Source organism: Leguminivora glycinivorella, chromosome 3 (genome assembly GCF_023078275.1).
Source record: "Leguminivora glycinivorella isolate SPB_JAAS2020 chromosome 3, LegGlyc_1.1, whole genome shotgun sequence".
In the NCBI taxonomy this organism is placed as follows: Eukaryota; Metazoa; Arthropoda; class Insecta; order Lepidoptera; family Tortricidae; genus Leguminivora; species Leguminivora glycinivorella.
In genome coordinates, this window is record NC_062973.1 from 23,597,344 (window position 1) to 23,612,130 (window position 14,787).

The 14,787-nt window shown below is 35.7% G+C and overlaps 1 protein-coding gene across 1 annotated transcript in view; it reads left to right on the forward strand.

Moving 5' to 3' along the window:
• The first annotated feature begins 616 nt into the window (after positions 1-616).
• LOC125224752 (opsin, ultraviolet-sensitive-like) overlaps positions 617-14,787 on the forward strand; it is a 53,611-nt gene continuing 39,440 nt past the window's right edge. The window contains exon 1 of the mRNA XM_048128203.1: positions 617-1,202. Within this exon, the coding sequence (XP_047984160.1) occupies positions 640-1,202 (563 nt within the window). The 5' untranslated portion in view covers positions 617-639. The remainder of the gene's footprint in view (positions 1,203-14,787) is intronic.

The window sequence follows — 14,787 nt, forward strand, 5'->3', positions numbered from 1 at the left end:
AGTTTTTGACCAAATACAATATTTTGGTTTTGTATTTTTTTTTTCAGCCTACCCTTAACCAAATAGTCGGCTTAGTATATTTTTCTTTAACATTATAATATTTATAATATTAACTGTCATATAAAATATCCATGTTCATGTCAAGAAATGCCTATTACAATTTACGTATGGATATTTTTTATCACACCAAAACCTTCCGAAGGTACATTTAAATATTGTGGGAAACATGGCAGCAGCTTGATTAATCTTCTAGTATATCAACATCATTACTGAAATATATTCGCCTAAGCAAGGAAGAAGTGAACGAGATTGACTTTCAAATGAACCAGAAAAGCGTGATAATGAATTAAATGCAAAACAGATTTAAAACCCATTACAGACACGTGACTGAAATATATACTTGTTTAAATATTTACTCCAAGTTCAAAATTTATGATAATGACATTGTTGGCTGCATATTGGACTTAAAGCGTATTAATTATGTTATAGAAATGATGTGGGTGGCATTACGAGGAACACTAATGAGAGAGAGTCCGTCGCGCCTCCGACCTCAGTCGGGACGCCGCCGTCGGCATCGACGCATCTCCCGCTTAAGGGAACACTTTCTACGGAAAACTCGCGCACCCGCGATACTATGGGATGCAAACTCTTCAAACAATGTCAAAAGCAATAAACATAGAATTCATCATAATCCTAATTACCACACAGTGCGTCAATCTAAACACCCTTCCCGATACCAAAGAGAAAAAACTAATATGTGAACATAGTGAAAATTCGAGTGTAGTTATCGAACTCGATAACAAACAGTGCAATTATTATGGTGATTTTTTCTTATGTTCTTTAGACCATTTGAAACAGTGGAAAAAGCGTAGAAGATGGTGTTATTTGTCTAAGTTGAGTAAATATTCGTTTGTGCGGAGTAAAAGAAGTTCGGAACCTAGGAGTCCGGTCAGGCGACTGCCGGAGTCTTCGGTTAGAGATGAAATTGGTGATACCCTGATAGAGGATTTTAAAGGGCAATGGCCCGTGGAGGTGTGGAGGAACTATTTGTTCACGGATGATTACTTGCTGCTCATCAACAGCCACTGGTTGCGCTTCGCGCCGCCGGATCCATCGTCCAACTATATCCTTGGCACAATTTATATTGTCATGATGCTGGTGGGGACTACTGGGAACGCTCTAGTGCTCCTCATGTATTTCAGGTTAGTGTTATTTTTCTCTTCGTGTCGATGTTCTTTTTTTTAACCGACTTCTTTACTGGAAATAAAGAAGAAGAAGAAGGTTTTATATTCGGGTTCATTTTATGTATGTTACCTGATTACTCCTAATTATTGAAATCGAACCACGGGTCTCGTGGTCCTATTTCAATAATATTTTTTTTGTTTGAAAGGAGCTACCTCCAAGGTGGTCCCATATTAATCTGGAGCTGTTCTGATTATGGGATCCATGAAGAGTTGAGGGAACTCCTCAATTTTTAAAGGCACACGTAGGGTGATTTCGGTGTTTTCTTAAGTAACTCGAGTAGTTTCTCTCGAAAACTATATATAGCACTTTCATAAAGTTAACCTCATGATGATGATTGTTCTTTTTGAAGTCAGTTGTATTTTTTTGTAAAAAGTTTTTTTTATTCCAAGGATAACCTATCCAATAAGCCCTGGCTTCACGTTCCTCGGATCCAATATTAACACTCAATTTTGAAGTGCCTATTTATAACTGTCTGTGCTTAGTCACTGTTTTGGCAACTCTCATTAATGTGACGAGTTATTACTAATGCAACTAGTAAAACTTGTTGCAAACACTCGGCTATCATTAACCTTCCTAAATATGATTCCTGTCTATGCATTTGCCTAGATTCGCATATTAAATTGTCACCAACTATCTCGTAAAATCATGTTCCTATTAACTTTAAACCCACACATATTCGTAACTATACAAGCAGACAACTATAATCATAAAGATAGCGACATATCGAAGGTAAAATGATGTTCGCCAGCTTGTCTTGTCAATACGGGATAAACATTGAGATGACTCAGATGGCATATACCGTAGATATGTATGTATTGGGTCTCTCATCATCATCCTCCTTGCGTTATCCCGGCATTTTTTACGGCTCATGGGAGCCTGGGGTCCGCTTTGACAACTAATCCCAATATTTGGCGTAGGCACTAGTTTTACGAAAACGACTGCCCTCTGACCTTCCAACCCGAAGGGTAACTAGGCCGTATTGGTATTAGTCCGGTTTCCTCACTATGTTTTCCTTCACCGAAAAGCGACTGGCAAATATCAAATGACATTTCGCACATAAGTTCTAAAAAACTCATAGGTACGAGCCGGGGTTCGAACCCGCAAACCGAATGTGGAAAGTCGCACGCTCTTACCGCTAGATCACCCGCGCTTTTCTTGCTAGCTTGTCTTGTCAATACGGAATAAACATTGAGATGACTCAGATGGCATATACCGTAGATATCGTATGTATTGGGTCACTATTGGTTCCCATAAAGACGTAACTCATAATTCATAATGTATCGTTTATCCACATTATTGCTACTCATAATTTGATTTTTCTCAGAATAGCGTGACTTTTCAGGATTGCCATAAAACAAACCTAACCTATGTACTTAGGTATCTATAGACGATCTTAATGAAAACCTTATAACAAAAGGTTAAATGTTTCAGAATTATGACTAATTAATGAAAAACTGGAAATCATTACATTTTGACCTTCAATCATTATGTCAAACAAAGGGATGCGGTATATTTTTTTTATGGGATAGGAGGCAAACGATACCCTACTTGCGCATAGACGAGCAGACAGGTCGCCTGATGGTAAGCGATTACCGCCGCCCATGGACACCCGAAACACCAGAGGTGTTGGAGGTACGTTGCCGGCCTTTAAGATGGGTGAACGCTCTTTTCTTGAAGATTTGAAGGTCGTATCAGTCGTATTTACTACATACATTCTAACCCAGTTCCAGATGACCTAGAAAGTTCAAATTTGGCATTCAGATAGGAAATTAAGTAAAAAAAACACGGAAAAAATTAAAAAATGGTAAATTTTGAAATTTTTTTTTAGTTTGTACAACTAACTACAACTAAGAGTATAGTCGACTTTCGTATTTATTACGTTATTAACTGGGATTTAGAATTAATTATTGTTTCAATATTTAGCGCATATAATTTATCTACAAAAAGTAATGATATCCCATCAAAAACATAAATGTTAAATGAGAGACAAGTTCAATAATATAATACCTACATGCCTTGGTTGTTTACTTCAACGAAAAAAGAAGTGAAATCTAAATGGGTGCCAAGTTCAGTTGTCCGTCCTGAAATGTATTTACAACAACATAAAATATCATTTCTTCTTATTACTTAGAATAATATATTGTAGCCTGAGGTCTGACTTGCCTAGTTTTCATATACAAATTATATTATGGCTCTCGCAAGTTCTAAACTTGTTGACTTGCTGGTAGAAACTAGCCATCGAACACAATAATTCGTATATGAGAACTCGCCAAGTCAGACCTCAGGCTACAATATATTATTCTAAATAATAAGAAGAAATGATATTTTATGTTGTTGTAAATAAATTTCAGGACGGACCACTGAACTTGGCACCCATTTAGATATCACTCCTTTTTTCGTTGAAGTAAACAACCAAGGCATATATCAGATTATTGAACTTGGGTCTCATTTCACATTTATGTTTTTGATGGGTATCTTTTAACTGAGTTGTTCTTAAAGGACATTTTTTTTGATAAATCTAGTTAATAACACTAGTATATTTAACTGAAATTCCCAAATTGAAAGGGGGACTCCTTTCCATTTTAGCATTTTCGCTCCCGTAGCGTCTTAAATCATCCGTCAAAGATGTAAAGGCCTAATATTATTATTACGATATCGAGTAACGTATTCAAAAAGGCCAACTCGTGGTAGAAGTTCCGAAGTACCTGCCTGCTTTTCCTGCGAAAATACTTGAGCCAAATTGTTTGTCTGAGTGAAATCCTTTTTCCCCCGACGCAAAAACGACGGGGTATTATAAGTTTGACGTGTCTGTCAGTCTGTCCGTCTGTCTATCTGTCTGTCTGTCTGTTTGTCTGTCTGTGTGTGTGTCTGTCAGTAATCAGTAATCAGTAATCAGTATGTTTATTGCTTTCGTAGGTTATACAGGTGGTACATTATATTTGGTCTGCTACGAAACCCTGTAGGGCACTGCAATTTTAACTTATATCTAACTTATGCTATGACTTAAGATGTTAATAAATTTATATGACTATACAAGACATTCATATATATATAAAATTTTAAAACCGTAACACGTGTCTGTGGCATCGTAGCTCCCGAACAGGAAAACCGATTTATATTTAGTTTTTTTTTTGTTTGAAAGCTGAGTTAGTCGGGATAGTTCTTAGCCATGTTTCATGAAAATCGGACCACTATGTCGCGATCGGGGGTTTTTTATCGAAGAGTTTCCGGCAATGTGACACACTGCAAAACTTTCCTTTTAGAAATGGATGGTGATAAGCAATAATGTGTCAACCCACACGCCAACCATTTTGAGAAAATGGCGTCTAAAGATTTTTTCTCATTTTTTTGTGTTTCTCTTAAAAAACATTGCTTTTTATATAGATTGTTGTGTTTTTCAGCTATAATACGTTCAGTAGTAGTGATTATTGTAGCTTAATTTCAAAACAAACTTCAATTTGACGAAATAATGCCCTTTTCTTTTATTGCGAATTGTTCGACGACGTCAAACTTTTTCAAGACTGTGTTATGATACTTAACCCACTTTTGCTAATTGTTTAAAAATATCTATGAGTCTTAAATAAACATGTTAAAGCACATAAATTGTTATTGTAAAATACTCTACCTATGCATATTTTTAACTTTATAAGTGTTAAGTAACATATCAGTCATGGTCACTTATGTTATTAGGTATAAATAATAAAATAATAATAAATATTATAGGACATTCTTACACAGATTGACTGAGACCCACGGTAAGCTCAAGAAGGCTTGTGTTGTGGGTACTTAGGCAACGATATATATAATATATAAATACTTATATACATAGAAAACATCCATGACTCAGGAACAAATATCTGTGCTCATCACACAAATAAATGCCCTTACCGGGATTCGAACCCGGGACCGCGGCGTAGCAGGCAGGGTCACTACCGACTGCGCCAGACCGGTCGTCATGTAGGAATCAATACATTATTTATTAATCAAACCTTTTAATGATTTTTCTACTCCCGAACTGTTATTCGTCATTTACAGGATTGTGCGTATCGAAAAAACTGAAAACGCATTGTTTGGTTCTGTAATCATGGCAACGCATTGCATTAACGATACTGCGTGCGTGCGCGGGAAGGCTTTGGGCAGCTGAGCTGACAGTGCAAACCTTTGCAATACAGGAAACAGTGTGAATTTCGCGAGAATTATTTAAAAAAACTATTAAAAACTAAGTGCATGGTCGTTGTAAAAGTATTGTATGCAATGGTGTTTAACTGACTCCAAAATACTCGTGGAAAGTACGCCCCTCATATTTCTTGACCTCCTTTAAACGCCTGTTGAATAAAATACTATAAATTAACTATTAGAGTAATGATCATTTCTAGACACATATTTAAATTATCTGTGCTTTTTCAACAAAAAATCGTTACAAAAACCAAATAATCATCTTTAAAAAACAAACTACTTATCTAAAATATACAACAAAATATTTTTTTACGCTAAGAAATAGACTAAGTCATTTAAATTATGAATAACTCATGACTTGTACAAGAACAAAACATAAAATATCTTTAACAAAATAATAAACTACCATTCAGTAAGTATTCAAAAATCAAACAATATTTTTATGCATACATTAACACGTCTTAATGTAATTAGTAATTATAAAAAAATAGTAGCTTATATTAGATTTTTATATAAACACGTACTTGTAAAAAATGTTTGCAAATTATAATAACGAATATGTATATTCATGACTTAAAATGTTCAATTTCGTACTGAATTAACCATTCATGTGCAAAAATATACTAATGGACTAAGTCATAACTTATTTAAACATAAATTAATATGAACAGTTATATTTTACAATATAGTGTCATGGTACTTACACCAAAAACGAACAATTTATGACCCGAATATAATTTAACAATAATGACTTATGTTTTATAACACGGGTCGTAGCATAAAACAACGAATAAAATATCATTTTGCAATAATCATTCAAGTCTCATAGTGGGTAACTATGTCATTTTTTGCGTTTTGCAAGAATGAGTCAAGTGTAAAAAAATCGTTGAGTCAACCCTCATAACACATTATTGTAATTTAAATATGTCTTCTGCCAATTACTATAATAAGTTAAGGTTCTTGACATATTAATGCAAAACAGGCAACACACGATATAGGATTTGTGTTAACCTATTTTTTTACTTTTGGGATAGTAAAAATTTTCAAAATGAAAAGGTCATTTTTTCAAATAGAAGTTTAAAAATCCAGCTATAACATGGCATTAAAATCTCATTTTTTTAGTTTTTGTGGGTTGACACATTATTGCTTATCACCATCCAAATAATATAACGCTGAAGTGAACTTGGACGTGAAAATGTTGTATGTCACAAAAGTTATGTGATTGGTGTAGAAATAAAGATTAATGTGTTTTACCTTTGTAGGTGTTATTTCCAACGCTGCGCTGTGCGCTGGTAGCTTAGCGGTAAGTACGTGCGACTTTCGTTCTGGAGGTCGCGGGTTCGAAACCCCGCCTCGCACCAATGAGTTTTTCGGAATTTATGTGCGAAATGTCGTTTTATATTTGCCAGTCGCTTTTCGGTGAAGGAAAACATCGTGAGGAAACCGGACTAATTCCAATAAGGTCTAGTAAATACCCTTGGGGTTGGAAGGTCAGATGGCAGTCGCTTTCATAAAAACTAGTGCCTACGCCAAATATTGGGATTAGTTGTCAAAGCGGACCCCAGGCTCCGGGTTGGAAGGTCAGATGGCAGTCGCTTTCGAAAAACTAGTGCCTACGCCAAATATTGGGATTAGTTGTCAAAGCTGTCACTTTTAACACCTACTATGATAAATTAAAGTATGTGAAAAAAATGCATTTTATTCATTTTAGACATTATGTTTCTTAGAGATATTTACTGCTTAAGACCTACACAAACGATATCTGAATAGAAATAGTGTAAGTTTATTTTTTCAAAACAACCGGGTTCGATTCCCCAGCTGGGTACACTTTTTTTTTTAATTGTATGAATGCAGTTTTTCTTTTTATCAAAATCGGTGACATGGTTCCTAAGAACAAATCTTCGTATGTCTTACAGTTTCAGACTTTCCCATACTGACCGATTTGAATGGGCCAACCTGTATATCGCATTATACGCCGTGTTTTTATTGAATTCCGTTAACTTCGGCATATAGTTAGGCCCATTATTGGCTTCGTGCGAAGTGCATGGAGGGGGTAAGCAAAGCGATCGCAGTGCTTGCGGTGGTCAAAATCGACACTGATTGTGGTTGTCATCTATCAAAACTCATAAAATATAATACAATGTGTAATTTTAACTATAAAACTCCCGTGAGACTCATACATATTTAAAAAATATTTTAAGCGGGTTACTCACGTATTAAGTCGATATAGCGTTCGACATGTTTCGGTCCAATTTCGAGAACCTTTATCAAGAGTAGCGACCCCGCCTTTACATGTCGAGAGCGCGACGCATATAGAAATTGGACCGAAACATGTCGAACGCTATATCGACTTAATACGTGAGTAACCCGCTTAAAATTTTTTAAATATACAATGTGTAATGTTTGATATGGGGCATCAATGTTGTTTCGTTGTTAATTGTAAAAATAATGGCATAAATAGTCGTTGCACGTTCTATGCGTTTCATAGAGCACACTGGAAATTGGATCAAAGAACTAAATGGATAGCTACGGTGAAAAGAAAACGTAAGTGACATGTCAAAATAAAACATTATAATAAGTTATATTTAAGCTTTGTTTACCTAATATTGTTCAATACGGTGTTAGTATTTTTCCTACCGTAAAAGATTATGCTTAAAGATTCAGGCCTAGCCTGGGAATAGGCCCGTGTCGGATATTTCTGCGGCCGCGGACATGACTAGGTACTTACGTTTAGATTTGTTTTACAACAACATAACATACAAAAACATAAAAAGTGCCTGCGTGATATTAAATTGCAACAACACAAAAATTATGAACACTCAAGGGCAGACATATTTAAAATCACAGGCAAGTAACAACTTCAGTACAAAATCTGACACGCTCGGCCCCTATACAACAAATAAATTAACTTGTTTCTTCTATGTAAATCTAGTTCTGTGTGTTAGAGGCTCTAATAGTTATTTGTTATACAAGGGGGCAAAGTTGTATTTTAACGCCGAGTGTGGAATTGAAAAACGATCAAGTGAAAGGATTCTATAGTTGAACCACGAGCGAAGCGAGTGGTTCGAGAATAGAATCCTGAACTTGCGAGTTTTTTAACACACGAGAAGTAAAATACATTTGCACCCGAGTGTAACACAAAACTTTTCCCCTCACTATAGCGAGGAAACTAGAACGCAAAAAATGCGTTTATCACTGCTTTCAGTAGTTCCACAGGTGGGAAATCATCTTTATTACTAGATTCACCTACTTTTATCAATTTTAAAGCAGTTAATTTGACTTTATTCAAGGTCAAATTACTTTACCCACTAGTGGATAAAATGCATTTTTACCCGCTGGTATTAAAGGACAAAACACGTGTTTCCGAGCTAGTGAGGGGAAAAGCAATAAATTTAACGTCTCTGCGGAAATACCCAAAGATAAAGCGGTATCAAAGCTAATTTTCTGTTTGTATTAAATCCTGACCCGCATAAAGGGGTGCTCTTTTGTGCGTATTATCAGCGCTGATAAAATCTTTCCCCATTTAAATGAAAGTTGTTAACTTTTGTTCACAGAAAAGCTTTTGGTTAGATTTGCATATCCCTTCGTACGCCATTTAAGAGTATTCGTTTATTACAAACGGGGGTACAAGGTTTTTATTTAACTACTTGCCATATATCCATACTATATTATAAATGGGAAAGTGTGTGTCTGTTTGTTTGTCCGTCTTTCACTGCAAAGCGGAGCGACGAATGGACGTGATTTTTTAAGTGGAGGAAGACATAGGCTACTTATGAGTATGAATATATTTATGCATGTAACTATTTGTGTCTCATATCTCAAATTGCGGGTCTCATATTTTGCAACTGACATTACTATCTAGGTCATTGGCATATTATGCTTAGCGGTATCCATCTTGATGCAAGTTCAAAACTAGTATATTAGTCTATGATTCAATATTGATTGTGTAGTATTATATTCTGTGTTTCAATATTATACCAAATAGACGAATTATATTTCTAAGTTGTACACGATTTCCAGCTTAGTTCATCTCATTCGGATGTGAAAAGAAAAGCTTTCAATAAAAGTTACATTCAATTAATTGAAGTGCACTAGACAGCTTTTGTTTTAATTTCCAATAGCCATTACCTGTCAAGCCACGTCCGGCAGTAGAAAAAACCGGCCAAGAGCGTGTCGGGCCACGCTCAGTGTAGGGTTCCGTAGTTTTCCGTATTTTTCTCAAAAACTACTGAACCTATCAAGTTCAAAGCAATTTTCCTAGAAAGTCTTTATAAAGTTCTACTTTTACGATTTTTTTCATATTTTTTAAACATATGGTTCAAAAGTTAGAGGGGGGGGGACGCACTTTTTTTCCTTTAGGAACGATTATTTCCGAAAATATTAATATTATCAAAAAACGATCTTAGTAAACCCTTATTCATTTTTAAATACCTATCCAACAATATATCACACGTTGGGGTTGAAATGAAAAAAAATATCAGCCCCCACTTTACATGTAGGGGGGGTACCCTAATAAAACATCTTTTTCCATTTTTTATTTTTGCACTTTGTTGGCGTGATTGATATACATATTGGTACCAAATTTCAGCTTTCTAGTGCTTACGGTTACTGAGATTATCCGCGGACGGACGGACGGACGGACGGACAGACAGACAGACATGGCGAAACTATAAGGGTTCCTAGTTGACTACGGAACCCTAAAAAGCCGGCCAAGTGCGAGTTGTACTCGCGTTGCAAGGGTTCCGTACACCACAAGAAGGGCTTACTTACTTGGACCTCCTTCTTTACAATTTTTATATTTTGCCCGCAGCTTCGCTCGCGTTAGAAAAAGACAAAAAGTAGCCTATGTCACTCTCCATCCCTTCAACTATCTCCACCTAAAAAATCACGTCAATTCGTCGCTCCGTTTTGCCGTGAAAGACGGACAAACAAACAGACACACACACTTTCCCATTTATAATATTAGTACGGATTTTGCTCCTTCTTCTAGTAACAAAGTTGTTTGACCGGCAATAACTTTAGTGTAACGGCCGCACTTGTTTTAGTGTCCTCTTTTGTAAACGAGTCACGAAAACTTAATAAATCGTGTTAAGGGCAGCATAAGACATGGACGTACTAAGTCAAGAAGAATCTCGTAGAACTGTTCGTCTCTGCCGGCTTCGCCGAAATGACGTTCCTTGACGCTAGACGCCGATCGGAAAGCAGTCTGGTTCTGTCGCGCCACTACGGAGGAGCGTATACCTCTTATATCTGTACGATAACGATATTACCGACATTACCGTACGCGTTTTTGCATTTGGCTATGTTACGTATCCAATTTATCAATGTCTTGGATTGTATTTTTGTGTTTGCGTATAAAATAAGTGTTTCCCCTCACTAGCTCGGAAACACGTGTTTTGTCCGGTAAAAACGCATTTTATCCACTAGTGGGTAAAGCAATTTGACCTTGAATAAAGTCAAATTAACTGCTTCAAAATTGATAAAAGTAGGTTCTTCTAGTAATAAAGATGATTTACCACCTGTGGAACTACTGGAAGCAGTGATAAACGCATTTTTGCGTTGTAGTTTCCTCGCTATAGTGAGGGGAAAAGTTTTGTGTTACACTCGGGTGCAAATGTATTTTACTTCTCATGTGTTAAAAAACTCGCAAGTTCAGGATTCTATTCTCGCACCACTCGCTTCGCTCGTGGTTCAACTATAGGATCCTTTCACTTGCTCGTTTTTCAATTCCACACTCGGCGTTAAAATACTTTGCCCCCTTGTATAACAAATAACTATTAGGTATAGCTTTATTTCTAAACATCTATGGGCCAAATGTAGTTTTCAGTTGCAGTGACTACATGAGTACATGACTACATTAAAACAACGGGAAATGAAGGTTAGGTTAGGTTAAAAATATGTATGTATATTTTGAATAAAGAGATAGTTATATTATTTACACTAAATACAAAAGCGCCATGAAGATATTCCCAATTGCCTATTTGCTTGGTATTTTTATATTCATTGTATGGAACCCTTGTGGGACCCTTAAGTCCGTTTTCACATTATCCGATCCGATATCGGATGTCGGAAGGATTTCAATGGAAAAAAAATCCAAGATGGCGCCTGTAATGTATGGGATATCGGTCCGACATCCGATATCGGATCCGATATCGGATGTAGGAAGGATGTAAAATGTAAGATTTATGCGCTTCCAGGTTTTTATTTATGTATTTGATAGATCATTATCACTAAAAAACAATATAAAACGCAAAAATTGCGGATTTAATGCAGATGGCACTTTCCTACAACAGTTTTTGTCCGAGGCACCATCGAAGTGCCGATATCGGCAGGACGCTTCCGACATTTTTGGCATGCCGGACCTCCCGCCAGCTGTCGGCCGATAATATTTGTATGTGTGCGTATATAATGTAGGTATACGTTTGTAGTAGTGTGCGTGACAAAAATGGCGTCTATTAAACAGCTGTTAATGATGAATTTCTGTTGAAAAAAAAAATATTGTAATTCATCGGTCCGAATTGCGGATACTAATTTTTTCATGTTTTAGTAGATATAGTTAAATGTACAATTATTTATTTTACCTGCACACACTTGAGTATTTTTATGCTCGTTATTTTAATTTTACAATAAAATATTTGAAATATAGTTCTTATAATTATTAAATATAAAACTTTTTAAAAATATTTTTTGATACAAAATCATACTTCATTGATTTGGAACAATGCGTTTTATCGGACCGACATCCGACACTATCGGAAGCGTTTATCGGGTGTAGGATGTCGGTCCGACACCCGATATCGGATCGGATAATGTGAAAACGGCCTTATGGTGCGACTCTGTCCGTCTGTCACATTGTTAAATATCTCGAGAACTACTTATGCTATCGATATGAAATTTGGAATAGTTATAAACATTGTGAACCTCTACAAGTTGAAAGTATTTTTTTTTTTAATTAATTAATATAAATAATAGAAAATGGCCAAAATGAAAGGGGGGCAAACTGAAAATTTCAAGTAACTAGGTCAAGTGGGGTATCGTTAGAAAGAGCTCAAATTGTATATATCAAAACTATTTTTTATAATTTTTTGGTTGTAGAAAAAAAAATGTTTTTTGAAGGAAAATGTAAAAAAAAATACCGTCCCCCCCCCTTATCTCCGAAGTTTACCAACATAAATTTATGAAATTTTCACCAAACATGGCTATTATAATGAATATTAAAGGAAAAATAAAATCGTATACGTATCTTGAAAACTTTTTTTTTATTTATAAAAAACCTTTCAGATTTACATTTTCAATTTCAACACCCTTGCGGGTGTTTATTGTACCTGTATTTTTTAACAAAATAACAATGAAATTACCTGCTTTCAAATAGAGGCAAAATGGTTAAAATCGGTTCACGCAATAAACAATTATTCCATAAAAATCATCTTCCATACTAGCTCGCGTGCATTAGTTTACTCAATTTGCCGATAGATGTCGCTGTACGTTGAACGCTCATTTCCTACATCGCGTTTTTCCTGATATAATGAGGTCGGTTCAGGAGCGTCCTTGCGACATGTCGTAAGTCGTAAACTATTGAAGTCGAATAGTCTTGATTTTATTTGGACGTTGTCTAACAATAAAATTGTATATTAAAATATTACTTGTTATGTGAGAAATTGAGTCTTGAGGAATTTAGTCAAATCTGTAGAGTTCTATGAATAACATTTTGATGATTTAACTATTGAAAGTTTGTACGGAACCCTCGGTGAGCGAGTCCGACTCGCACTTGACCGGTTTTTTTAAATTATAGGTCTGCTGTTCTGTAGCAAAAATAAGACCTGGATAGGAATATAAATTAAATTAAATATCATTTATTTCAGAAATAAATTTTCATATTGTATTAGTAACTTGCTGCTATTCTTAACCTATGTTAGTGACAATTTTATATTCTATATTTTATACCGATTAACTAACTTGACACATTATTGTGAGCATGTAGGCTACTCCAGTACTGCCAGAAAGCCCCATCTACCCTGTCAGCCACCGCAGGTAGGAGACTGTAGTATAGTATGAATTTTCTGAGATGCACTTTTCGCTTTTGCCCTAATCTGTTAAACAAAGGCCTTTGTTTCTATTATTCGCTGCGGTTAGCTCCCGTTTAAACGGCACGTGCTATAGTCTCAGTGTAGTTAAAAAGCAACTATCATGATAGCAATAAGGTTCAAATCCATAAAAAGCCCTTTCGGAGATAACACGTTTTGTCACCTTCAAAAAAAGTTACCTGCACACTGCAAACTGTTTAATAAATTTGAACCTTATTGCTATCATGATAGTTGCTTTTTAACTACACTGAGACTTTAGCACGTGCTGTGGAAACGGGAGCTAACCACCGCGAATAATAGAAACAAAGGCCTTTGTTTAACAGATTAGGGCAAAACCGAAAAGTTCATCTCAGAAAATTCATACTATAAACTTGGTTCGTATTTAATATTTATCAAAGATAATGGAGTACCTATTATAAGGACTCTTTGTCAAAATTAATTTTGTATTTAATTCTGTAAGTTTTTTTCTCAGATTTTTTGTATTTTACATTGAGTTATACGTGTATAGTCTTTGATATATTGTAATGGATTGCTTTACATGAATTTTCATATAAAATTTTGTTTATATGAAAATTCATGTATTCAGGAGAAAAATAGTCATTAAGATTATTCAGAAATTCAAGTTTTGCTTTGAAATATTTATAGTTCAAACTAATTACTAACTCCACTAATCGTAGGTGACATAATCATGCGTGGAGTTGCCAAGAATATCTTTACTAATATTAATAATTAGTTTATAGCGATAGTCTTCATAATCTTTGCCAATGTAAATATTAACGCTGTCTAATTAATGAATTAAATGTAAACGCTCATATATATAAGATTTATTTATTTATTTATTTATTTACAAAACATGTTAACAGCATAACAGTCGAAACTAAATCACTGCTAACTACATAGAATAAAACATACAACACAGCAACAGTAAATAACAACAAAAGATATCTAAACACAATTTATCTTACCTACATTTTAACTGTAGTAGGCCTTGCATCAATCCTCTCACAGAACTTCAGACACTCATCACGCACAACAACCTGTCTGCTTGCAAATAAGTCGCACTGAGGGGCTGATGCGAGGAACGCATTCAGGAGGACCAAGGAACGCACCAGAGGGGAATTCCTGCGCGCTACAGTACGTGAAGCCGGGACTGCCAGTAGGCAACGGTCCCGAGGTCTGAAATCAATTCTGGTGTTTGAGGGGACGTACAGACGCACCATTTGCTCCACCAGTTCGGGGCAGTCCGACTCCCCACGCAGGACGCTACAGGCAGTAGTGAGAA